General features: G+C 39.9%; 1 protein-coding gene across 13 annotated transcripts in view; it reads right to left on the bottom strand.

Annotated features, from left to right (window-relative positions):
• KDM4C (lysine demethylase 4C) overlaps positions 1-27,477 on the bottom strand; it is a 221,225-nt gene that overhangs the window by 180,739 nt on the left and 13,009 nt on the right. For 4 of the 13 annotated variants that reach the window (XM_081945825.1, XM_081945821.1, XM_081945824.1 and 1 more), the window contains exons 2-7: positions 18,759-18,958; positions 17,246-17,291; positions 16,197-16,361; positions 12,529-12,704; positions 10,506-10,620; positions 6,138-6,331 (exon numbers count right to left, since the gene is read on the bottom strand). In XM_081945825.1, coding sequence (XP_081801951.1) covers positions 6,138-6,331; positions 10,506-10,620; positions 12,529-12,704; positions 16,197-16,340 — 629 coding nt within the window. In that variant the 5' untranslated portion in view covers positions 16,341-16,361; positions 17,246-17,291; positions 18,759-18,958. Of the gene's footprint in view, positions 1-6,137; positions 6,332-10,505; positions 10,621-12,528; positions 12,705-16,196; positions 16,362-17,208; positions 17,292-18,758; positions 18,959-27,477 lie in introns of all 13 variants that reach the window. The other 9 variants (XM_081945830.1, XM_081945831.1, XM_081945822.1 and 6 more) reach the window with 6 other exon arrangements.

Below are 27,477 nucleotides of genomic sequence, written 5' to 3'. Positions count from 1 at the left end.
GGGCCTCACCACCGCCTCTTTCAAGGCGGCCGGTAGAGAACCCTCACCCAGCGAGGCGTTCACCAGGCCCAGGAGCCAGTCGCGCGTAACCTCCCAGGATGCCAGTACAAGCCAGGAGGGACACGGGTCCAATAAACATGTGGTAGGTCGCAGACGTCCACGCAACCTGTCCAAATCCTCGATGGTAACCGAGTCGAACTCCTCCCAAAGCGGTCCCTCAAGACTCGCAACGGGCGTCTCTACTGAATCACTGAAAGGGGTCCATCCCATCCGGATTTGAGCGACTTTATCCTGTAGATAATTCCCAAACTCCTCTGCTCTGCCCTGTAATGGGGCTTCCCGTGGTCTCTCAAACAAGAGGGAACGGGTCACCCGAAACAGGGCAGCAGGGCGGTTATCTGCAGACGCAATAAGAGCGGCACAATGTTGACGTTTGGCCGCTCTTAATGCCACAAGGTACGTCTTCAAATATGCTCGTACCTGTGCTCGGTCAAATTCGGAACGGGAGGATCTCCAACGACTCTCTAGGCGTCTCTTGTGGCGTTTCATCACCCTTAGCTCCTCGGTAAACCAAGGTGCCAGGGTGGTTCGTCGCCGCAAGAGAGGCCGCAAAGGCGCCACCCGGTCTAGGGCCCCGGTAGTCGCACTATTCCATGCGTCTACCAGGTCCTCCACTCGGGGGCGGGTCAGGTCCACAGTAGGTGGCCCAAGTTCCGTCTGGAACCTATCCGGTTCCATCAGGCGCTTGGGGCGGAACCATCTAATACCTTCCAGTTCCGCCTCCTCGCGGCGGGGGGTGGCACCAGGGAAGTCCAGCCGGAGAAGTGAGTGATCCGACCATGACAGGGGAATAGTGTCTAGATCCCCTATTCCCAGATCACTCGTCCACTGGCCAGAGACAAAAACAAGGTCCAGGGTGTGGCCTCCCTCGTGAGTAGGGCCCTGAATTAACTGGGTCAGGTCCATGGCTGTCATGGAAGCCATGAACTCCCGAACCCCCTCAGACGCTTCTCCCATCGACGGCAGATTAAAATCCCCCATCACTAAAAGTTTGGGGGTCTCAACCGCCACCGATGAGATCAGCTCAAGGAGTTCGGGCAGGGCCGCTGAAGTATAGCGAGGAGCCAGGTATACTATCAGCAGGCCCAACTGCCTCCCTGGGCCCCATCTCACGACGAGGGACTCACACCCGGATGTCTGCGGCACAGTGAACTCTCTCGGCTCTAAGTCTTCCCGGATAATCACTGCTACCCCACCGCCCCTTCCCTGGGCCCGAGGCTGGTGAAATGCTCGATAACCTGGAGGGCACATTTCCACAAGGGGTAGACCTCCCTCGTGGCCCAACCAGGTCTCGGTTATTCCGGCGAGGTCCGGGTCCCCCTCCAAAATTAGATCGTGGATGAGGGGGGCCTTATTGACAACGGACCTCGCATTGCATAACAGCAGTCTCAGGCCTTGGGTCTGTAGATCCTGACCACCTAGTATGCAGGGGTTGGTACAAACGACCGGGAATGACCAAAAACCCCGGTCTCCCAACCGACTACGTGCTCTTAAACTGTCCTCGCACCTGCCCCTCCCTACGACCGTTGGTATTAAAGTGCCCTGCACAGGAATGCTATCTTCCTTCTCCTCCCCCACTCCGCTCCCTCCTCCTTCGACCACACCTAGATGCCTGGCTCTACCATCCCTCCTGACCTGTTCCCCCCCCTCCTCCCACCCCCCAACCCCAGGATCCCTACAAATTCTTAAAAAATATTTTACTAAAAAACCCCTTAATTTGCGCTTCCTCCACCTCTCAGGGTTAATAAACCCATCCTCAAGGTGGGCCCTCGAAAGGGCTGAAGGCCAGACCTGCGAGAAAGGGGATTCCCGCAGCCGCAGTAATTCCGGCTTCGTGTACATAGAAATGGAATCATGGGGTACAGTTAGTTGGTAACTGGTGCTGAAGAAATAGATGTAAAATCATTTGTTTGTCGAGAAGGTTTTCCTGACCCAAGATGAAAAGGGTGAGTTGATGGGCTAGTCGCCTCCCCGGGTTTCATTCAGGAGAGTTTCAAGATGGTGTAGGAACCGGCAAAGCAGATGTTAAAACGATGTTAAAAAGCAGATATTTAAAAGATGTTTAAAAAGATGTTAAAAGCAAACGCCAAGGTCACAATCAGAATAGTATCAAGGATTCAAACCTAGGTTCTAGGTTTGCCATTTAATTGTGTCTGCTCTGCTCTGAGAGACTTTAACCGGCTCACCCCTCCTATAGCTGCTTCGTTCAGATCTTCCTCCGTCTCCCTTCTCGCCTCTCACACAACGAGGCAGTCCTCCAGGTTTCTGGCCAACGCCCCGGCTAGCACGCCCACACGCCAACACGCCAGCACACCAACAGACCGACATACTTGCAATCTTTCTCATCATCTTCCTGTCTCTCCAGCCTCTCCGCGCTTCTCCCTCACGCCTCCCACACTCCGTTCTCTGTTTGGTGCCAGATGATCCGTTCCATGCTCCACGTCTGGCGCTCTCACCAGCTAGACGGGCAACCACAGCCAAACGAGACCCACTTCGTATCTCCGTTCTTCTCCGTTCCTCCGTTCCTCTCTAGCCGCCTGACACTCAGCTCAGCTCCACACTCCACACTCCACACTCAGCTCCGCGCTCCACGCTCCACGCTCAGCTCCGCGCTCCACGCTCCCCATCTGGTGCTCTCACTAGCCAGATGGGAAGCCACAGCCACAGCCAGCAAACCATTCCATAACTCCTTCTCCACTCCATTCCGTTCTCCTTCTCCACTCCATTCCATTCTCCATTCCATTCTCCGCCTAAGCGCTGGCGCGTTCGGCGTCCTCGGCGTCCTTCGGTGTTTCAGCTTCTCGCTAGCCAGCTGACCGCCCCAAACGCCCTGCCCGGCCCCTCCTGGCCAGGGCAGAATCGGGGGGTGGTCGTCGACAAAGCACGACCCTCAGAGTAGCATTAGGGGTCGGCAGCACCTCTCCCAGATGGAAAACCCCTCCGCAATTTTGCGGAGCTCACACGGCAGCCGCCATCTGCCTCGGAAGCTCCTCCTCCTCTCAACATTAACATCAACATGCTAATCTTCCACCTGAAGATAAACTACAGGTAGTCCTCGACTTATGACCACAATTGAGCCCAGAATTTATGTTGCTAAGTGAGACACTTGTTAAGTGAGTTTTGCCCCATTTTACAACTTTTCTTGCCACATTTGTTAAATGAATCATTGCAGTTGTTAAATTAGTAATACAGTTATGTGAATCTGACTTCCCCATGAAACTTTGCTTGTCAGAAGGTCTCAAAAGATGATCACGTTACCCTGGGACACTGCAACTGTCATAAATAGGAACCAGTTGTCAATCATTCGAATGTTAATCATATGACTAAGGGGATGCTGCAACTGTGAAAAATGGTCATAAGTCACTTTTTCAGTGCAATTGTAACTTTGAATGGTCACTAAATGAACTATTGTAAATCTGTTACTGTTTGGTCCCTTTAATGAAACATTAACTTTATTAGATTTCTTTATTTTATATATGTATAAAATAAAACAAAACATTTATATTATATGACCAGGCCTGGGGGGTCCCCTAAAACAAAGACTCAACTAATGGCTCCATTGTTGAGGGACCTATTTCTTATCCTTCACTTTAATTGTATTTGGGTTTCTTTTAAGATATTTTGTTACTACGTATTATTACATATATTTGTTTTTGCTGTTTTTAGATATTTTTTATCTATTCTGTGCACCTTCCAGTCACTTTTATGTGATGGCCAGTTATACAAATGTGATTAATTAACAAACAAATGTACTATATATATATTACTTATGCATTTTAATGATGTGCTGTATTTTTTAATTGGATTGTAATTAAAATGAATAAATAGACATGGCTGAAACCACGGAATATTCAATAGATTGGTGCATCTTCTTTCTATGACTGAATCAGGAGCCTAACTGATTGGTATCACTTACCAGGTACCCTGAGTTCATATTATTATTATTATTATTATTACTTGAACTTATTAGTCGCCCCCTCTCCCCACAGGGACTCGGGGCGACGTACAAAGGTATTATATAGCGTATAGAGGAGGTAAGAATAAATAAATAAGTTACAATACTTAAAAAGTTAAAACCCCAGTGAAATTAACCCTTAAAAACTAAAATTACAATTAAAAATGCCCTGGGCTGGGGAGGTTGAAGAGTTATGCCAGGTCAGCTAGTCGAAACAGGTAGGTTTTCAGCTTCATACGGAAGGAGCGAAGGTCGGTTGTAGTTCTGATGTCTGGGGGGAGGTCATTCCAAAGGGTGGGGCCCACTACAGAGAAGGCCCTACTTCTGGGCGCTGCCCTCTGGCACTCTCTGGAGGACGGCACCCGGAGTAGTCCCTCTCTGTGTGAGTGGACGGGTCGCAGGGATGTATGGGGCAGGACGCGATCCCGCAGGTAACTAGGCCCTATCTAATACAGACTATGATTTACTACATATACATTGTTTTTTTAAAAAAATATGAAAGGAGGAAGATGGCAGTGACTGAATCGACATCACAAATTCATGATTCAAGGATCAAAACAGTCCTGAAAGCATTTGGTAAACATCAAGGGGAAAACAAATAATAATGATGGTAGTATGGTTGTGCATTACAGACTATTCAACCACAGAGAAGACAGAGATGAAATCTTCACAAGATCAAAGGAGATGGAAGAAAAAGCTGAACAATTTCTATGAAAATACAAAATTGTAACTGGGCGGAAACGGATAAACAAGAAGCTTTCACAGTTAATCAAAATAAAAATGATAAAATAATTTGGGATGAAATTATAGAGACAGTTTGGTTCGTGGTTAAGGCACCAGTGTAGAAACGTGGAATTCTTTTTTTAAGTTATTTTTTTATTTTTTCATTTTCCTAACATATAATCACATGTATACTACTACATAGCCAGCATCATTTTGTATTCTTAAATGTTTACATCAATTCATCTTAGCTCTTCTGCTCTCCATTCACCATATTTGTCCTTATGCATCACTTTCTTCTCCCTCTCTCCTCCCCGCTCCCTACCTCCTTTCTTCCCTCTGTCATCCTTCCCTACTCTATTTTCCCTTCCTCTCTCCTTCTCCTCTCCCCCTTTCCACTCCTCATTTCTCTTCTCCCCTTCCCCCCCTCCTTGCCCTCTCTCCTATTGCTTTCTCCTTTCCTTACCTCTCTCCTTTTCTTCCCACTCTTCATCTCATTTACTTGGTGTATTTCAGCTTCTGAGCAAGCTCCATTTTATGTTGATGGTATTTATACATATTTAATTTTAACATATATTCTGAGACTGTGAATTTTTGTGCCACTTTACGTAAGAAAGCCAGCTAGACTAAGCTTGTAGGTGTGATGGAAGCATGGATGATTTTGCAAAGACAGGATGGTATAGATTGGTATTATAAATGATTTGTGTAATTAGATTTTAATATGATTTCTTATCTTTTTCTCATGCCTCGATAACTTTGACTTACTATTTCTTACTCCTTTTCTGCATTTTGCATAACATTACTTCACTTCTAGTTTCCTTTCGCCATTTTTCCCCATCACTCTAACATAAATCTTTGAAGTACTATAGAATAAAGATTTTCGAACAAATAATATGTCTTGGCTCTGAAAATAACATATTCCTTATATTGCAGCCTTCCAGACTTCGAAGGTCAGTAAAATGAGGACCAGATTGTTGGGGGCAATATGCTGACTCTGTAAACCACTTAGAGAGGGCTATAAAGCACTGTGAAGCAGTATATAAGTCTAAGTGCTATTGCTATTGCCACATTTTTCTTACTATATTCAATAACTCTATTATGTATACTATGGTTATTATCTTTCTTAAAGATGCTAGAGACAACATTGGAAACTTTATTCATGCAGTATAAATTTTTATATGATATTTTAAAGTTAAGTATACTTCTTTCCTCACAAATCTGAGACTTCAGTTGAATTACAAATTGCTGACAAGATGTTTCCATATCTGCTTTTAGCCATATACTTAACATTGCAGCTCTTCATATTTTTTAATCTTCCAAAACTAAGAAACATTGTGCACTCTCCTTCTCTTCCCCCCCCCCACCGCCCCACATACACACACTCATAAAAGAGTTAACTTACCAAGATTTTGGTTCTCCAAAATGAAGATAATTAATACTGTAGAGATCCATATCTTCAGTATGCCATGCAAATGTTGTTTTCCACATTCCAAAATACAAATATGGAGTGTTGACTCCCTCGATTGAGATTCCACAATCTTCTTCTACAATATCCAATATGGTATTGAGATGAGCGATATTCCATTCCTTTACACCCTGAAAAAGCAGATATGTACAATAAATAAAATATAAAACAAGCACAAAAAAATAATATTCATGTATCACTTTGGAGATCTACTCTCCCTTTGGAAAATGGTAGCTGTATCTAAATTGTCCATTGATTTTCTTAGGATATAAACCTGAATGGTGATTTCTAGGCTAGGGGCAAAAGGTGAATTGAAATGAATTCTTAAAATAATATATCCCCTAAACAACTGTAATTATTATTTAAAGTATTAACAAGAATTATTTTATTAAAAGCACAGTTCCTAGGCCACATAAACTGTTAGCTCAAGATAGTTCATTGTTTTGACTAGGGCACCATGAAAAAGATATTGAAATACTAAAAGCATCGTAAACCAAGAAAGTTTGGGAACATTTGCACTAAATCATTGCACAATACATTAAATTCAGTATGGCCAAATGAATCAAATGCCTATGGGAACAATTCAAAACATGGCAAAAAATAGTTTTGTAAATAATGAATCTAATGACAATTACAAGAAAACCATGCCAGGTCAGTAGTATCCCAAACTATTTGATAAGCATATGTATATGGAAGAAATATCCCCAAACCACAATAATTCCAAGATTTGAAACAGTAAAATACCAATGTTATTAAAAGGCATCAAAATGGATTCAAAATTAACAGGAAGTCATAATGTGTTTTATACTAAATCACAGTTCCTTATCATAGGCCCTATATGACATAGGGGATAAAACTTCCCCAAAACTATATCTCTGGTTAGCAAGGCCATTGATCTGATCAAATAGAGAAATGGAGACAAAAATCAAGGTTAAGCAGAAGAAATTGAATATTTTAAGTTAATATGAAAACACTACATGGAAGGATTGGATAGAAATATATATTTGTCATTGCTGCCATCTAGTGGTGACCCAGAATTGTGTAGCCCATAGCTGGTAGCTCTTTGAGCCATGTGAAGAGATCCAAGCACATAAGATACAATGGCAGGACAACTTGTGCCTGACTTGAAAGTAATTACTGGCTTTTAGATAAAGATTTCATGGAACCTAATAATTTCTGAGCAAATCCTCAGTAGTGAAAACTTTTGATGAGTTAATTATTTGCTAAAGACAAATGTTGTATATAATGCCACTTCTCTTCTGATTTGGATGGTTCCAGTCTTTTCCAATTAGAACACACAATAAACCAAAAATAATCTTTGAGCTAAATAATCTTTGGTCAATGATATAAAATGCACATTAATGGAGAGCCAACATGTCACAGCAACTCCATAAAAAACCATATAATTCTGACAACATAGTCAAGATTGTTTTTTTTAACTTTTTTGCCTTAACAATATATTTCATAATAATTAACGTGTTTGTTTATCATTCATCAAAATACTCAAAGTGGTTTCCATACCAAAATTGGAAAGTTTATTTGCAGCAGAGGGGGAGCAAGAAAGCAAAACCATTCTGTCATCTCTATTAAAACAGACAAACAATTCTGTCTGAAATGTTTCCATTTCAGCTTATCATTATAAGCATTTTCTTTGAATAATTAATACATTAATTATTTTTCTGACATTTTTCTTTTCTGTGTTAAACTACTGACAGTGTAAACCAGCATGTATTAATATTTTAGTTTTCATATGTAAACTAATCAATAATTATTATTGACTGAAGAGTGCATAAAAATGCTTTTAATAAAAACTGTGTAAATATATATAATTTCAAAGTGATATCACTTGTTACTTAAGAAAGGCCTCATTTAAACTGTATGGCATACTAAGAGTAGCAATAGTTCTTATATAAATTATTGACACTCCTTTTATAGCCAAAATATTCATATTTTCTACAATCAATTGCTAATCTATGACTACCTAGTAATGAGTACTGTACAGGATTAGCTACCTAGTAATGAGTACTGCACAGGATTAGTTATAGCATAATCAGGTGTAGTGGGCATTGTATACTATTGCAATTATAGGAAAGTAAAAGGAAGATAAAATACATGTGTTTTATTCTTTGCATTTATGATTAGGTCACATGTCAGAAGCCTCTAATAAAAGGCTGCCCTTGCATTAGAAATTGGAGGTCATTCAGGCTGTTTAATGTACTTTTTGAAGGGATCTCCTAAATACAAACGTAACTGAAAAAACTGGGCAAGCACACTAGTGGTGGATTCCTCTCCCCATCGCTACTGGTACGCTGCTCACAGGGCTGGGCATCCTGTTCATGCACAAGCGCTGCATGCACATGTGCACTCCACCACCCCTGCGACACCCAGCTGCTTGTCAGAGGTTGCACAGGCAACGCACACTGTCCATGCTTGCGCAATTGGCTGGTTGTTTTAAAAACAGGTATAGAACGTGGGTGGGCCAAACGAGCCACCGTATTGGTACGCTGTCAGCTGCTCCCAGTTCCTACTCGTACAGCTGTACCGGCCCATGCCGGCCAGAAACCACCACTGAAGCTCACAAGCTTTAAAACAAAAATGTTTGTATGGTGTCAATATCCATACAATTTTGTAAATGTTTATTGCAAATCAGGGGCAAAGAAAGAGCAGCAGAGATTAGTCACTTACACTGTCAATTTTTTTCCCCAATAAAAAAAAAAAAATTATATTAGACCCGGCTGGGCCTAAACGTAAAGTTGAGTCTGCAGACATTAACAACATACCGCAGCAAGGAAAAAACAAACAAACCCAAGAGCATTAATGATGCCAAAACTAAAGCTGTCCTATTTACTAAAATATGTAGTAATTGAAAGCATAATTGGAAGCAAACAATATCAGTACTGAATAAATACACATTTCTTCAAATATTTAGGAGCCATTTTGTAATCTCCCCTACTATGGAAGAACCAAATCAAGGATGTCCAATGACACAGTCCTATTTGCTAGATGCAGCAATAATAACTTCAGCAATAAAATTATTTAAACCCAGGTCTTATGGCACACAGCCTTTGCATAAAATGTATATGATAAATCTCTGAGCTACAGTCCTTCCCAATTTTTCAATGTCTATTGCACAAAAATGTAATTGTTTATGTTTAAATAACTTGTTGAACCATGACCATTTTAATTACCATGAATTTATTAATTTCAGAGGTTTCCATTTGCCCTACATATTCAAAGCTTTCTTCAAAACACTAAATAATGCCAAAATACATATATTGTGGCCGCATTTTTAATTGAAGCTTCATAAAATAATAGTCTTGATTTATTATAGAAAATAAGTAGCTTCCATTTAAGATACCTGAATTGCTTTCATTCTTGATAAAACAATTCACATATGGTTTCATGTGAGTTATATGAACTCACCATGAACTGTTTTCTTCCCTATTCTTTGCTTCCATTGCCTCATCTCTAAACAGCTTGTATTTCATCCATCATTGTTGAATATATGAAAATCCCTAATGTGAATAAATAGGGGAGATCATGATTCTAAATTTAGAAGAGATTTCCGTTAACAGCACATAATACTAATGATATCTATTCTTGTGCAAGGTTACCATCTGGTGGCTGATAAAGAAATAACCAGTCCAAAGTGCTTTTCAGATTAGAATATCTAGAAAGGCACAGGTGTCAGAACATACTTTGTTACTCTGAGACAGAACTGGCTATTTACCCCATCAATCTGCTCTTTTTCAGATTCCATGTGGCTACATTTACCTGAGAAGTGTCAAATTTCTGATGAGACATGTATAAAGACCTGCTAATAACCTAATATCTCTCACATGCTTTCCATGATTCTTTTTTTCATTACTTTCTTCTGTCAATCTTTTAACCCAATTTCCCATAATTGTGCCATCTATCAAAATTGCAGGGAGTTGTCCATAAAGTCACCAGGAATCATGATTGACTTGAAGGCACAAGGAAAATATTTTACAATCTGCCACTTACACAATATGTAAATGACTATTGAGATATGAAATCATAAGGAAGTGATTATTAGCTTATTCCTTTCAAAGAAAACGCAATAATGCCTGACACAATTAAAGCTTTAATTTTTACCATAAATTTGTGATTATCTGTTTTATATTTAAAACATCCAAATGCAGGATACAGGCTGTAAGCTCATTTCATAAAATATACCTGCACTCAAAAGAACTGGACCATAACTATAGTCAGTGTATGTTTCTTATTTGTAGTGAAAATAATATAATATTAGACAGCTTAGGGAGATACAAATAATGTGCCTACTTCATTATATATGCTTCCATTAATATCTGCTCCATAGATTGGTGCCACAAAAGTTAAATTTTTCCAGTATTTACGTTCTAAGTCTTCAAAATCTAAATGTCTTGGAGTACAGTATCTGTAAAGGAAAAAGTGAAAAAGACAATGGTTTCAAAGAATTAGCATTTATATATATATATAAATGTTTGTTCCTTGTATAACTAAACAAACTTTTAAATAAACCTTAGATTAACAAAGAATTCTGTGTTTATGTATTTTGTCTACTTGCATACATATATGTATCTGTCTATTAATCTTCTTGAAAAATTGAAACATTTTATAATCTTGTTGTGCCGGTTACTATCAACTTTACACAAGAAGTAGTTCAATCTTCCAGCTAATAAAATTTATTTATTTTAATGTTTTACACCTTGTTCTAAATGCATTTTATTATTGTTGCATATAAAATTAAAACAAAATCAATCATCAAATCACATAAACTCCACATAAATATGTTCAGTTGCCATCATGCCAAATCCTCCAAATTTATTTTCTAGTCAGGATCTTGCCTATTTCACTACCAAAATTTCTTTAAATAAAGGAATATACTTACTCTTAATTATCTAATAGTAGTAAGAATTATTTTCATAGAATGAAATCATTGGTATTTCAGGCAACTGAAGTAGTTTTACTTCTCCTGAAAACTTACTATAGAACTTAGAGCTTCAAAATCATTAGAAAGCTGTCTGAAATTCTTACTGGTAGGGATTCTCAAACTGGGGATCATAACTTACTGGAGAGGGGCAAATTTGAGAGTGAGTCAAACTACTGGACTGGTTAAGCATTGAATGCAAGTGCTATTGTTTTTCTTTGATGACATTTGTGCAAATATTTCAAACCATCCAGAGAGTCAGAGAGGTGACTTGTCCAGGATCAAGATGTTCTTGTCTAGTCTCATTTTCTACCTATTCAGAGATTAGCCACATACTTTTCTTGGAATAGGCTGAGCTATGCTGTAACAGGCTAAACTGTACGAATAATGGACTCTCAGTAGAGCATATGGAATGCTGGACCAGCAGACCTCCAGGCAACTTTCTACTTTAAAAAAGAAGATGGCTGCAAAAGTCTGTCTTAGGTTAGAACTGCTAGATTAGGCCCCTTCCTCAACAATACATTGGAAAAGAGAGGCCACTTGTGGGCAAGTGGCCTCTCTTTTCCAATTTATTGCTTAAAGGGAAACAGACTTCTAAGAAATGGACAAAGAACAGTGCAATCTTATTGCTAGATTGACAGCAAACTCTCTCAAAATGAAATCAATATAATCATTTGATACTTTATTAGAGTTAATAAAATTGTCCCTAGGATTCTGGCCTGAGTGAAGTGGGACACAAGTAAAGAAGCTTACTTCAGACTATGAAAGTTAAAAAATATAGACAAAATCAGAAAGAGTACTTCCAGCTGACAAGCCCAGTGCTGAGCCATCATGCCTTTATCTTCTAAAATTAACATTCTGGAAATCAGCAATACTATCTTGAGAAAATAGCTTTAAGCCACAGGAATAAAATGCAAAAAGAAAAAAATAGTGAAGTAATACAAGGGAATCTATTTATTAATATAAACTGAATGGAAAGATAAATGAATAAAACTATGTCACATCCTTCTTATCACAGTGTCATTCCTAGTAAATGTTCTCTTACTGTGAATAAGTTGCTTAGATATCTAGCAGTAAACCTCTATTCATTTGTCCTAATCAAGAAATTTACCCAAAATAATAAAGAACAATAAATAAATCATTTATTCTGAATTTCAAGGATAAAAAGTCTGAATGCACCAAAGAACAGATATACAAGTCCCAAACAGGACATTTTTTTCCAAGTAAGTGCCCTGTTTTGACTTTATGGAGGGGATGCCCACCATAAAATAAATTAGGCCAGGTATCAGAAAAATATCAACTGAATTTAAATACAATTAACAACAGATGTGGTTAATTAAATGTAATTTAAATTGAGCACCTTTATGAAACAAAGTATGGAATGAATATACCTACTTGTCACTATTAGCAAGTTGCCTAAATTCTTTCACAGTCATTGGCTTTTTTTGAATATTGTATTGAGTGAAGAGACCTGATTGACCAGTTACCATCTGTTGAATAGGAGCTGGAATCATCAGATCGTCAATATCATCATAACTTTTTCTTGGCTTCCATTCCTTAGGAGGAATCACCTAGAAATTTAGAAGGACTGAAATTTAATGTTAAACAATGAAGAGAAAAATGTTACATTGAGACAATCTGTATAAGTAAACCTAGGACGATCACCTCAAAGTGTTCATGTAAAGATAGATTATATCTCCATAATATTAACCAAGTTGTTAATATAGCAATATTTGTGAACAGTTTATTATGCACTGAGTTAAAGGTGAATAATGCTTAGACACTTACTATTTCTTTTTTAAGACTGTATTCTCTGTTGTTTTAATTTTAAAATAAACAAATGTTGTCTGAAAGACTGCTTGTTGGTAAATCTAAATGGCTCTCTGCGAGTCAATTCAGGAGAATAATGCTGAATAAAAGTGGCACCCTTCTATTAAGTTCCCTATAGATATTAAAATATATAATGAATCCATTGCATTATGCCATTGCATTATGCATATATTGCCATCATTTGTAGTGGTACCACATTCTATGAACCAAGAGTAAAACTTGTATGTTACAAAGAATCAAGAATAAACTCAATATGAGAATATTGCTTCTTTAAAAAGCATCATTTATCTGTTTATAGGTATGTCTATGTATAACTGTAAGATTTGGTTTTGGTTTAAATCTAGTATAACTCAAAAACAGCAAACAACGAATGTTTTTGATGATATTTACCAGGCAAATGCTAACATTGCCTGGAGGCTGTCATATATGAATGAGTAGAAAGAGTTTTTAACTAAATCCCTCTGACAGGGAGCTGTTTTGGTTTGTGGCCTGAATTACTCCAAGGACTTTTCTTCTTTCACTTTGAAGAGAGTTGTATACGCTTGTACAATTTGGAAGCTTTTCAAAATTCACAGCTCCTCCTTGTGGAACAAATGGCATCTGTGGCTAGAAAGGCTTTTGAACAGCTAAATTTTATGTGCTAATTGTGCCTTTTCTTCAATCAAGATGCCCTGCTCATTGTCACTCATATTCCACTTATCTCCTCTTTCAATGGTTAATATAATGTACATGTTCATCTGTCTGACCAATGGTTCAAATTCATGGCACTATGATCTGATGGGTGTTCTTAAATGACTGCCCCCACTAGAGAATGTTTGCTTAAATGTAGTGGCAGGCTTTGGTACATGAAACACCAATATCTCATAAGAGCTATAGTATCTCCTCATGTTGGAATACAAACAAGCATCCAAAAAGTTGCGATTTGATGTTAATGTCTTATTTTACTGCAACAGAGAGTGTCGGAAGTTAATGCTTCTTTTTCTTTCTTTTCTTATCCTTCCTCACTTCTTTTTCCCCTTTTCCACCCCACTGCTTTTCTATATAGTTTTGTATTTTGTATTTTACAATATCTTATAACTCAATAAAATGTTAAACTGGAATACACATTGTTAGATCAGGTAATGAGAAGGCAGACACAGGCTTAACATAACAACAGCTCTTTATTATAGAGGAACAAGTCTGTACAATCCAGCGACTGTTTGGTCTGACAGCAGCCCTTTTATAGGGAGCTGTCAGACCTCTTAACCAATGGGCTTCAATCTCTGTTCCTGCCTGAACAGAGGACCTTGTTGGAAGCCACAGCAGACAGAGTTAATATCTAACACACATAGCATCATGATATGCTATGCAGCTGCAGGCATTGTAGCAAAAGAGAAGAAGATATACTGTAGATGCAGGAGAAACTCAAGCATAATAGAGGCATCATCATTAAGACCTATGCTATAGTAATGACAGAATACAACAGGATATGGACTACATCCAACAAGCTTTTTAGGGTTGTTGGATACATTTAATAGTTCTGACGAAAGTCAGATTACATTTGTATACCATTATGAAAGTCTGAGTATTATTCAAATTACCTGGATTCATACTGAGTTTGTGATTACCGTACTGTAAGTAGCACTATGCTAAGGTGTCCACTACACCAGCATTCCCCAACCTTTCCGGGTTGGCAACCCATTGGGGGGGGGGGGGATAGGTCTGTGTGAGGGGCAGGTGCTCATGTGACTGGGGCTGCAGGTGCCAGCACCAATCACTCACACAAGTGGTGCTACATGCCCACGTGCCGGCCCACCACACACACAGCCCAGTTGCAAATAGGCCACATCCCAGTAGTGGGGCATGGCCCACAGGTTGGGGAACTCGTGCACTACACTATCTAATAATACTTGTTTCACTCATTTTTATAGTTTGTCTCTTGAAGAAGCCAATAAGATCTTACATATGTTTATGCCATTACAAATAAGATTCCATCTCCCAAATGTTGAGACAAATAATATTTCCTTCTTGCAGGCTATTTCTCAACCCTAACCCTTAAATGAGGCATTGATGAGATCTTGATTTTAGAAATAAGATTTGCCTCCAACCAATTTGACCATGCTTACGTATCTAATATTTGATTGGTCAAGCTGATGAAACATGATAAGAAGCGCTTATATGAAATGGCTTGGCTTGATCCTTTCCAGTCGGATCTAGATTAATATAGAACATGAAGACTGTCATGGTCACTCAGGTAGATTATATATATTTGGAGAAAAATGGGATAATGTAAATTTTTGACACTTTTGAATCTCATTGTATCTTGTTGGAGAGTTTGGAAAAGTTGGAGAAGTCTCCATTTTGGAATGATTCTATTCATACTACTCCAAGAAATAACAGAAAATAGTACCAAGAAATTTCTGGTTGATCCCAAGAGAATTATCTGAGTGTTCTGATCATTCATATGTCTCTATTCAGCTTCTAAGAAAAAGCTATCAGATACACTTCTTTCTTGTGATTTTGGGATTACATTGCAGCATAACCTATGAATATTTCCACACTGTATTTTGGTAATGGGTTATTGTGCTAAAATAGTACTGCTGAGTAAGTATAGTATTATATAAACATTTAGTGGAAGCTTTTAAGATGTGAATATAGACAGTCCTCGATTTTCGACAATTGAGCCCAAAAGTTCTGTTGCTAAACAAGACAGTTGTTAAGTGAGTTTTGCTCCATTTTACAACCTTTCCTGTCACGGATGTTAAGTGCAGTTGTTAAGTTAGTAACATGGTGATTAAGTGAATCTGGCTTCCTTATTGACTTTATTTGTCAGAAGGTTGCAAAAGATGATCACATGACCTTAGGACATTGCAACCATCATAGCAATAGCATTTAGACTTATATACTGCTTCATAGTGCTTTACAGTACTCTCTACTAAACAGTTTACAGAGTCAACATATTGGAAGACTGAGTCAACCTTGAGCTGGTCAGGATTAAACTCTTGGCAGAGTTAGCCTGCAATACTGTATTCTAACCACTGCACCACCAGAGTCAAATGCCAAGCATCGAAATTTTTATCATATGACCATGGGGATGCTGCAATGGTCATAAGTGTGAAAAACAGTCATAAGGCACTTTTTTCAGTGCCGCTGTAATTTCAAGTGGTGACTAAACAAATTGTTGCAAGTCAAGGACTACCTGTAATGTAGTAACATTCATTGTTCCTCAATCTAGATTTTTTTTTAAAAAGTACCTTTGCTAAACCAGCACGGTGAGCACCTTGTGATTCCATATACGCCAAGTATTTGTTAAAATCCTTGAATTCATCCATTGTCGGTTGAAATGTCATAATTTTACAGCTGGGATTTGGAGGGGAGTCCAATGATTGAGCAGCCATGGCTGCTCAATGTTAGACCTGCTGATAAGGAAATACATATTGATTATTATGAGCTCTATTTGAACAACATATTATAAATGGATTTTATCTAAATTTAAACTTACATTCTTAAAGTTCTATTTTTACAATGATTTTATACAATACCTTCAAGATAATATGAAGAGGTCATTAAAACCAAAACAAACTGAAAGAAAATAGAAGTTAATACCCAGAAAATCTAAAAACTTAATCACCATAACTTTACATCTCAGTCTTCAGTATAATTCTATTCTACATGCAATTATATTTATCTAGGATTCGGTCTCTAAACAAGTTTCCCAGAATTCTCAGGTCATTTCTGTGGGCCATGGTACTTAATTCCTATGTGTGCAGTTATCACTTTGGGACATAAATACAGAGATTCAGTAAGACAGTCTAAAGAAGAAAGTTAGATTACTTCCAGGTTAACCCAGTCTTTGATGTAGAATTTTACATTTCAAATGTGGCAATTTAACTGAACCACGCACAAGTTTTCTATTCTCTGTAATAGCTGAAATATATTTTTTATGCTTGGAGGTTGGCAGATGATATGAAAAAATAATTTCTGAAAATTTTTCCACAATAGCCATTGCAGCTACAAAATTTGCCTTTGAACCTATCTGAATGCATTATATATGTCCCTTTGGGGAGAGGGGGCGGTCTATAAATTCAATAAAATAAAATTAAATAAAATATATAGAATATTTTTAAAAGCTTTCTACAAATGAAATGCCAGTCTTGCCATATTTTGAAAGGAATTAATAGACCCATGAAGTAAAAAAGCAAATACAAAATAAATTTTATAATTCCCATGGTTCAATAGTCAAAACTATTTTAAAAATCTATATACCTGGTGAGGAAGATGGTAGAGGAGTTATAATTTTTACCTGCCAATTCTGTATTTTCGTCTATTTCAACTCAGTTTTCTTCTGCCTATGGATTAGAAAGAGATGAAAGAAAAAAGAGAAAGAAAACATTTATATTACTGCATAAGTAATAAACTTCAACAGATTTTCAATATATAAAATTTGCTTAATTTAAAATGAGTTCATAAAATTGTCCTAAATTTAAAAAAAAAATCTAAAAGCACTCAGCAGGTGAAACAGGCACTCAGCAAAACCAGCTAACAGGAACAAGTACAGTAAGAGACAATTGAAATTACATCAGAGATTTTGTAATGTCAAAATCATTAACTGATTTGTCAGAAATAATGTATAGGTAGTCCTCAACTTACAACCATTGATTTAGTGACTGTTTGATATTACAACGGCACTGAAAAAAAGACTTATGGTTGATTCTCACATTAATGACTGTTCCACCACCTGCCAAGCTGGCTTCTGACCAGCAAAGTTAAGGGCGGAAGCCAGGTTTGTTTCCTTGGCTGTGTGATTTACTTACCAATTGCAATGATTTGCTCAAAAACTATGACAAAAAAAATTGCAAATCAGCCATGACTCACTTAACAACTGCCTTGCTTAGCAATAGAAACTCTGGCAGTAAGATGAGGATTACCTATAATTGATGCCCAACAAATTTATAAAATTAGTCCAATATCTATCAGATTTGATTAATACACTTGATTAAAATATTGACATCTTACACGTACATAGCAAAAGTTACTTAATTTTGATTTCTTCAATATTCTATCATAGCTGTGACAAAAAATCATATATTAAATGCCAAAGCTGTTTTGATAAACTGCTAAGCTATGAGAACTGAAAAAACAAGAATAGGTAGGTTTATTATAGATATCTTATATATTTGTATTTCCGCTTAAGCCAAGCAAAATTATTTCTTGGCATATTTCTATTTTCTAAGCACATTTATTTAACTTTAAAAGGTTATCAAACAAAAAGAAAAGAAAAAAATCTATTTAAAATATTACATCAAAAACTCTAAAGATATATGTCTTATTTAATCTTAGTAGTTTCGGTTCCCATTAACATGACAGTCATAGTGATTCTCCAAACAGACTCTTTTAAACAAGACATAACAGGCCCCAGATACTATACAGCTCCATACTGAGTAATTTGATGCAGCACAAATCAACTCAAGCATAGAAGCAGCAGTCTAGTTTCAAAACTATTGCCCACGAAAACCTCTTCCTTGCTTATATGCTGACAAAATGACAGGAAAACCTGGACACTGTGCTCATTCTCAATTTCTTTTGATGGCCTCTGGTATCCCTTTCATTTATTTACTTGTGGTTTCAATCAGCTAGAACGCTAGGCAATAGAGAGCATCCAAACATTGATAAATACAATGCAATATAACAATAAATGCTAATATTATATAGTTTATTCTTCCACATAAAACTTGAGGTTTGGGGATGAAGGTTATTTCTATTCCTGACAGTTTGTTTACATACTCCCTATGCTCTGTCATAGATAGCCTACTCACATATTTTAACACCAGAGCCTCCACTTTAGCCCAGGTTACTCCAAATATTTTCCTGTGGAAACCTTCCTCTGTGCCAAGATTCTGATTCACATGAACAAGAGGCTTGGGGAGATGAGTGAACTGCAGGGCTGCAACCTGCTTACTGCTAGACTGCTCCTCTCATCTGGCCTCATGTAGCTCCTTGGCCATTTCTTCTTTAGCTGTGAGAGAAGAGCAACGTTTCTTCCTTATTAATACTGACTTCCACAGCCTCCATCTACCCTTTGCTCTATGCTTACTGTCAGAGGAGCTAGAAACAAGAAAGGGATTCTTCCCCCTCCTTGCTCTCTCTTCAATGCTCCCCACCCCAGTGCAGATCCTTCACCATCTAGCACCATGGTGGATTCCTTCCCTTATCTCCAAACTTTCTGGAATTACTGCTATCATTCCCGATAATAGCAGCAGATGCTTTCCTGCTCTTAACTGAGAGCAGCACTTTTGCTGGTCTCATATTTGAGGCATGGCAAAAAGACAGCTGCTAAAGCAATGTCCTCCCACTGTCCCTCCCTCATAAATAAGATATGAGAAATGCCAAAAAACCCTGAAAGAGCTGGAAAGTCGAAGGAGAGTGAGAAGAAGGGGGTGAGAGGCTCCAGAGGCATTGGAGGCACCAGAGAGGCCCCTGGAGAGACCCTGGAGACATCGAAGGGTCCAAGGGAGAGAAACAGAAAACATCTGATAGGTGAGAAGGACTGGGAGGCAGCCGGAGGCGGCTGGAAGAGACAAGGGGAGATGGCTGCGGCGATGGTTGAATGGAGGAAGCTGCAGCCAGGGACCCCTTGGGATATTTTGTCATTTTATCATTCCTGGCCATTTGTTCCTGGCTACTCCCTTTTTCCTCCTGGGCCCCTGCTGACTCGAGTGGGCTAACACTGGGAGCCAAGCAGCTGGGCCAAGAATGCCCCCCCCATCCATCAGGGGGGGGCCACATCCACCTGGAAACAGATGAATGGATCTATCACCTATCCTTTGCCACCATTTACCATCTTTGCCTTTCCCACACCACCTGGGATATCTAATCATAGTGTGCTCTCCCCCCCTTTGTTCTCCAAGTTCCAAGTACCACCTGGACACTGAAAAACCCTTCGCCCTCCATTGAGACTCTAGCCCACTGGCTTTTAACTATTAACTTTTATATCATCTGCACCCCTACCCTATTGGGATGGTCAACAACTTACCAATTTACTCAAGGACAGACCTGCTTCGCCTGCGGGAGGCCCCTCTCTCGCAGGTATGGCCCTTGGCTCTCTCAAGGGCCAGCCTTGATGACGGGTTCGTGAACCCCGAGAGGTGGAAGAAGAGGAAGCTGAGGGGCTTTTTAGTAAAATGTTTTATATTGTTTTTAGGGGGCTCTGGGAAGGGAGGGGGGGATAACCAGGCCAGGAGGGAAGCCAGTGCCACACGAACAGGTGAGTCTAGGAGGGAAGTGAGCGGAGTGGGGGGGAGAGGGAACAAGCTATTCCAATAGAGGGTTGTTCTATTACAACGGTCGCGGGGAGGGGGGGATGCGAGGACAAGAGAAGATCACAAGGTCGGTTGGGAGACCGTGGCTGCTGGCTATGCCCGGTCGTTTGTACCAATCCCCGCAACCTAGGTGGTCGGGTTCTACAGAGACAGGGCCTGCGGCTGATGCTTTGCAATGCAAGGTCCGTGACCAACAAGGCCCCCCTCATTAATGAGTTGATCTCTGAGGGGGAGCTGGACCTTGCAGGAATAACGGAGACCTGGTTGGGTCACGAGGGTGGTTTACCCCTCGTGGAAATGTGCCCACCAGGTTTCCATGCATTTCATCAGCCTCGGGCCCTGGGTAAGGGTGGAGGGGTGGCGGTGGTTATACGGGATGGTCTAGAGCCGAGGGAGTTCACTGTTCCTCAGATACCCGGGTGTGAGTCACTTGGTATGAAATGGGGCCCAGGGAGGCAGTGGGGTCTGCTGATTGTATACTTGGCTCCTCGCTATACGTCAGCAGCCCTGCCCGAGCTCCTCGAGCTGATCTCGGAGACGGCGGTAGAGATCCCCAAACTTTTGGTTATGGGGGATTTCAACCTGCCGTCGACGGGAGCAGCATCCGAGGTGGCTCGGGAGTTCATGGCTTCCATGACAGCCATGGGCCTGACCCAACTAATTCAGGGTCCCACACATGAAGGTGGCCACACACTGGACCTTGTTTTTGTATCTGAGCAGTGGACGAGTGATCTGGGAATAGGGGACTTAGACATTACTCCCCTGTCATGGTCAGATCACTCTTGTCTCCGGCTAGTCTTCCCTGGCGCTACCCCCCACCGCGAGGAGGCGGAACCAGTGTGTCCAAGCTGGTACCGCCCCAAGCACCTGATGGAACCAGTTAGGTTCCAGTCGGAGCTTGGGCCGTTACCTGTAGCCCTGACCCACGCTCGGTCGGAGGACCTGGTGGCCGCCTGGAATAGGGCGACGGCTGGGGCCTTGGACCGGGTTGCGCCTTTGCGACCTCTCCTACGGCAGCGACCCACCCGGGCTCCTTGGTATACCGAGGAGCTGAGGGTGATGAAGCGCCAGAGGAGACGTCTAGAGAGCAGGTGGAGATCCTCACGCTCCGAGTCTGACCGAACACAGGTAAGAGCCTATTTACGGACTTACCTTGTGGCATTGAGAGCGGCCAAACGTAGACATTGTGCCGCTCTTATTGCGTCTGCGGATAACCGCCCTGCCACCCTGTTTAGGGTCACCCGCTCTCTCTTGGTGCAGGAGACGCGGGGAGCACCCTTACAGGGTAGAGCAGAGGAGTTTGGAGAATATCTGCAGAACAAAGTCGCTCAGATCCGGAGCGGATGGGCCCCCTCCAATGGTCTGGACGGGCCGTCAGCAGTGAGTCTTGTGAGTCCACTCTGGGAGGAGTTTGACTCTGTTGCCCCTGAGGATTTAGACAGGTTGCGTGGAAGGCTGCGACCCACCACATGTTCATTGGACCCGTGTCCCTCCCGGCTGGTACTGGCATCCTGGGAGGTGACACGAGGCTGGCTTCTGGGCCTGGTGAACGCCTCATTGGGTGAGGGATCCTTACCTACCGTCTTGAAAGAGGCGGTGGTGAGGCCCTTACTCAAGAGGCCTTCACTCGACCCAATGGAGCTAGCTAATCATCGTCCAGTCTCCAACCTCCCTTTTCTGGCAAAGGTTGTTGAGAATGTGGTGGCGCAGCAGTTTCCACGTCACCTCGATGAATCCGATTATCTAGACCCACGCCAGTCCGGCTTCCGACCAGGGCACAGCACAGAGACAGCCTTGGTCGCGTTGGTCGATGATCTCTGGAGGGCCAGAGATAGAGGTTGTTCCTCTATCCTGGTCCTATTAGATCTCTCAGCGGCTTTTGATACCATCGACCATGGTATCCTTTTGCGCCGGCTGGAGGGGATGGGAGTCGGGGGCACCGTGTTACGGTGGTTCGACTCTTACCTCTCCGGCCGGATGCAATATGTGTTGACAGGGGGGCAGAGATCGACCCCGAGGCCACTCTCTTGCGGGGTGCCGCAGGGGTCGGTCCTCTCGCCCCTTCTGTTCAATGCATATATGAAGCCGCTGGGCGAGATCATCCGTGGTTTTGGGGTTGAATACCATCTGTACGCTGACGATACTCAGCTGTACATTTCAACCCCAAACCACCCCAACGAGGCTGTCGCGGTGATGTCCCGGTGTTTGGAAGCCGTCGGGGTCTGGATGGGGGACAACAGACTCAAACTCAACCCCTCCAAGACTGAGTGGCTGTGGCTTCCGGCACCTCGGTTCAGCCAGCTGATCCCATCGCTGGCCATAGGGGACGAGTTACTGCCCCCTGTGGAACGGGCGCGCAATTTGGGTGTCCTCCTTGATGCCCGGCTGTCAATGGATGACCATGTGGCAGCCGTGGCAAGGGGGGCGTTCCACCAGGTTCGCCTGGTGCGCCAATTGTGCCCCCTACTGGACCGGGATGCCCTACGCACAGTCACTCACGCACTGGTGACGTCTCGCCTAGACTACTGTAATGCTCTCTACATGGGGCTTCCCTTGGGACGCGCCCGGAGACTGCAGCTAGTCCAGAACGCGGCAGCGCGGGTTATTATGGGAAGATCTAGATTCTCCCATGTAACACCGCTCCTGCGCGAGCTGCACTGGCTACCTGTGGTTTTTCGGGTGCGTTTCAAGGTCCTGATTACTATCTTTAAAGCGCTCCATGGCTCAGGACCTAGTTACTTGCGGGATCGCATCCTCCCACATACATCCCTGCGGCCAATCCGCTCTCACAGGGAGGGCCTTCTCCAGGTGCCGTCCACTAGGCAATGCCAGCGGGCGGCGCCAAGGAGTAGAGCCTTCTCTGTGATGGGCCCAACCCTCTGGAATGACCTCCCCCCCGACATTAGAACCACCTTGGATCTCCGCTCCTTCCGACAAAAATTGAAGACTCACCTGTTCCGATTAGCCGGCCTGGCATAATTATAATTATAAATGTTACAACTGTGAACTCCTGGTAGCATACTCTCACCTGGTTATTTTAAGGGTAATGTTTTAATTTCTAATTGTTTTTAGGGCTTTTAGACCCATATTTATTCTTCAGTACAGTACTGTTAATTTTAACCTCCTCTACATATATATGTATTTTTATAGTTATATTTATATTTGTATTTTATCTTTATTTGTTGTGTGGACTGTACACCGCCCCGAGTCCCTTTTTGGGAGAGGGGGCGGTTTAGAAATATGAAGAATAAATAAAATAAATATAGGAAAGAACCCTAGAGTTCAGTGGTGGGTTGCCAATTTTTTTACTATCAGTTCGGGCATGCGCACGAGAATCTGGGGGGATGGAGCCTCCCACCGCCGCTACTACCGGTTCACCCAATCTGGGCCAAACCGGGAGCAACCCACCTCTGCTAGAGTTGCTCTTTTGTGGAAAAGATAAAGACTATTTGTTCTTTTACTACAAACTAAATGTTACAACCCTTTCACAAAAATCCATACATGCTAACTTCAGCAACAGTTAAAACAGAAGATCATTTTGCTACATCTTCATTGAAACTATTGGGAACATATCAGTCTTTTCAAAACCATCCAATGATTTGCCAATAGATGCAGTTCTTCTTTCTACCCTTCTGTGATCAATAGCATGGAATCAATTATATAAAGAATCTTTTTCTAATTATCCATGTTTTGATCAGTTCCAGATGATACAACAGCAATGTGTTTTTCAAGAGGCTGCTTTTTAAGATAGTGACTTCTATTTCAACTAGTATAGAATATGGTCATACCTAGCTGTTGCAGACAGAAATATATCTCATAGGATATCAAGAACTCTTTTTAGTTTATAATTCAACTGATGGAGTTCTGGCTTAGGAATCCAGGTAGCTGAAAAAGGTTTGTTTTCACTGAAAGTCGTATAATAGTAGTAATAGTTTACTTGTTTTAGTAGCTATCTAAAAATACTGCCAACAGGAAACAGAAGAAAAATTGAAAAATGCAAAGCGAATAGAAAAGATATTTACAAGCTGCCTACTTTGATCTAATAGTAAAGGCACCAAGGTAGAAAGTGGGAGAGCTTGAGTTCAAATTCCGCCTTAGCCATGAAAGCGAGCTGTGTAGTTTTGAACCAATCATCAGCCCAATCTACTTCACAGGTTTATTGTTGTGAGAAAATAGGAGGAAGAAGTAGTTATTTGTAAAAATAATAAAGTTGGGATAAACAAATAAAATTAGAATTTCACCGTAGCATTAGATCAGTACTATATAATAAAGTTTCTTCTATTAATCCAAGATTTCAAATCACTATTAAAAACAATTCAATACTGATTAACTAAAGTGGCCAGTACAATCTGAATCATAAATCATAATGAACTAACAAATTTTCTGTCAAGTCTAAATATTCTATCCTTTTTTAACAATTAAAGCAGAAGTATATTAAAACTTCATGTTAAGACTGCGAAACTTTGGCTATAACAAAGTCAATGCATAGAATTATAATCCCTAAATGGTTACCAATTCTGTTAAACTTTTTTTCAGATATGAAGTTATTTTTGACATGAATACATGCTCCCATTGTTTACTGAATACTTCTTCTAAATACTTCTTCTAAAGAAATTATGGATTATTTCCAGTAATAGATATAAAATATATATCATGGTATACCTTATATGGATATAAGGTTTAGTAATACTTAACAGAAAAATAGCTAACAGGAAAGAGAATTCAACCTTTAAAATGTGTTTTATTCCAAAATAAATTATCTCTCAGAAGTATTAGTCTTTACAGCATGGTCACCAAATATAAAAGAATAATCCTTCTGACTTTTGCATTTCTGATAGATGTTAAAAATGAGGTTTCTATTTTAGCAATTAGCACTGGAGTAATACACCAACAGTAAAACTTGTATCATTCTTTTCTAAGTGCTTTTGTAAATCCATTTGAACTGTATTGTTTATTTAAAGATTCTTACCAGTCCAAAAAACAAAACAAAAAATCTCAAACATATTTTAAATTCTCTTAAAATATAAATAACTATCCCTTCACTAATATTTTTGTACATTCATCTTCATGAATTAATACATATTTAAGCAAGGGGCGAATAGACACAGAACAATAATGCTGCAGTGCAATGCAATTGCAGATGCTTCTCCTGTGTTTATCCTATATTTTTAATATGCTACTTATTGAGTAATTTCAAATGGGTTGCACATTTCTATGTGTATCAAGTCAAATATATTTATGCAAACTTCTGGAAGCCTTGCTCCTTTAGCAGAAATAAGGAAATATAATTCAGTATGTGATCCACATTAGACCCCTCTCAGTATTCCTTGGTTCAGTCTATAGTTTCTAGAGATACTACAAATAAGTATTACACAAAATCTGCAGTAATGTTAATTGTTTCCTCCTAATTATCTACTTTGCATTGTCAATGAATTTATGAACATTTTTCAAGAAACATCATGTGTTGGGAATGCAGTAAGTATATTAACTTTTTTTCTAATTCAACCCTAAAGAAAATGCTCTGAATATGTTCTAATTAACACTAGAATCTCAAAATCTTCCCCTATGGATCTAAAAAGTCAGAAAATTATAATACCCACAACTGAGACACTGATTGACCAATTCATTTCAAAATTATTAATAATTGAACTTTACAGTTTGATGCATGATTACAATTTAATTATAATATAATTTTGTATTTAGACTTTCCTATTTTTCAATTTGCAGCCCAAATCTTAGAGAAATTGTACAAAGACAGTAGGTGAACTGTGAACAAAATGTTTTTCAGTATATATGTCTGTCTACACTAGAAATAATCACCTAAGCTAAGAGAACATAAACCATACAGTATGCATATTCTATGTTTAATTAAATCTCTTAGTTTGAATTAAGGCTAAACAGGATATAATGTTACACTGCTACTCTCTTATAACAAAGACTTCAGATTCAGCCCACAGTTAACAACTCTCACGCGTCCAAATTATAATATACCAGCTGTGACTTTTTTCCAAACAAGAGGAGCCAAGAGGATCATCTATCCTCAGTACAAAATATTTGCAGCAGTCAAATCTTCAAACCAAGTATTGCACATAGTGTTCATTTTCCAAATATTCAGATATGAATTATTAACTTAAATCTACAGATTTGATAACAAAACAAGTTACTGGAAGATATACAGTATTTATTTAACATACCGTAATATGACATCTACTGGTGAATTGAAATAAATAATGTGACTGTGAAATCTCTGACTATCCAGTTTCACTAAAATGTACTGTACCTGAAAAAAATCAAAATATTGGGAAACAAAAGACAATTAACTGTAGCCTAACATAATATTCAACACACAAAAGGAAGCATTGATTGAACCAATCTTGTCTATCAAAAATTAAGTACACTTTGATTAACACAGTTCACAAACCTAACACTTGTGTTATAAGCAGAAGCTGCTTATAAAATACGACAATACTATTAATTCCAAATGACCTAAACTGTATAAAAAATGGGGTGGAGATGAGAGGAGAAGGATAAAATATATCCAGAGCACATGGCACTGATAATAAGCTTTAAACTTTTACCTGCCTGTACAAGCACAGATTAAGTTTCCAAATTACTCCTCAATTGAACTCATTCTACACAGCACATTGACAGCAGAACTATCATAGCTTACATTCAAGATACTCTGAAAGCCTAAATGTGTTTAATATTTTTCAACCTATTGTACTACCAACACGTGTGCTGATGCAATGTAGTGCTATTCATGAGCAATTTTAAATATTAGCTGTGGGATATAGACATTCTGTGTATTTTATATGTAATATTCAAAGTTAATATTTTATATTAAATATTTATATGTCAAATAATATATATACATGCATTTTATACAATATAGAGAGAGATTTAATATATAAATGTGTTAAATATTGAAGACTAAATCATATATATAGTTGCCTTTGAGTTATGGACTAGACTGCAATTTTCTTGGCAAGATTTTGGAAGTGATTTGACATTGCCTCCTTCCTAGAGCTAAGACTAGAGCTAAGTGATTGGCCCAAGGCAGTGGTGTCAAATTCGATTTCATTGAGAGCCGCATCAGGGTTGTGTTTGACCTTGGGGGGGGGCGGAGTGGGCATGGCCAGGGGGGGCGTAGCTAGCTCAATAAATTCTAACATGTAAAAATTCAAATATATTTAGTGAGAGAAACAGAATATATAAT

The sequence above is a fragment of the Natrix helvetica genome, assembly GCF_964273705.1.
Source record: "Natrix helvetica genome assembly, chromosome: 2".
NCBI lineage: Eukaryota > Metazoa > Chordata > Lepidosauria > Squamata > Natricidae > Natrix > Natrix helvetica.
Note: the sequence above shows the minus strand (reverse complement) of the source record. Positions and strands in the feature narration are given on the sequence as shown.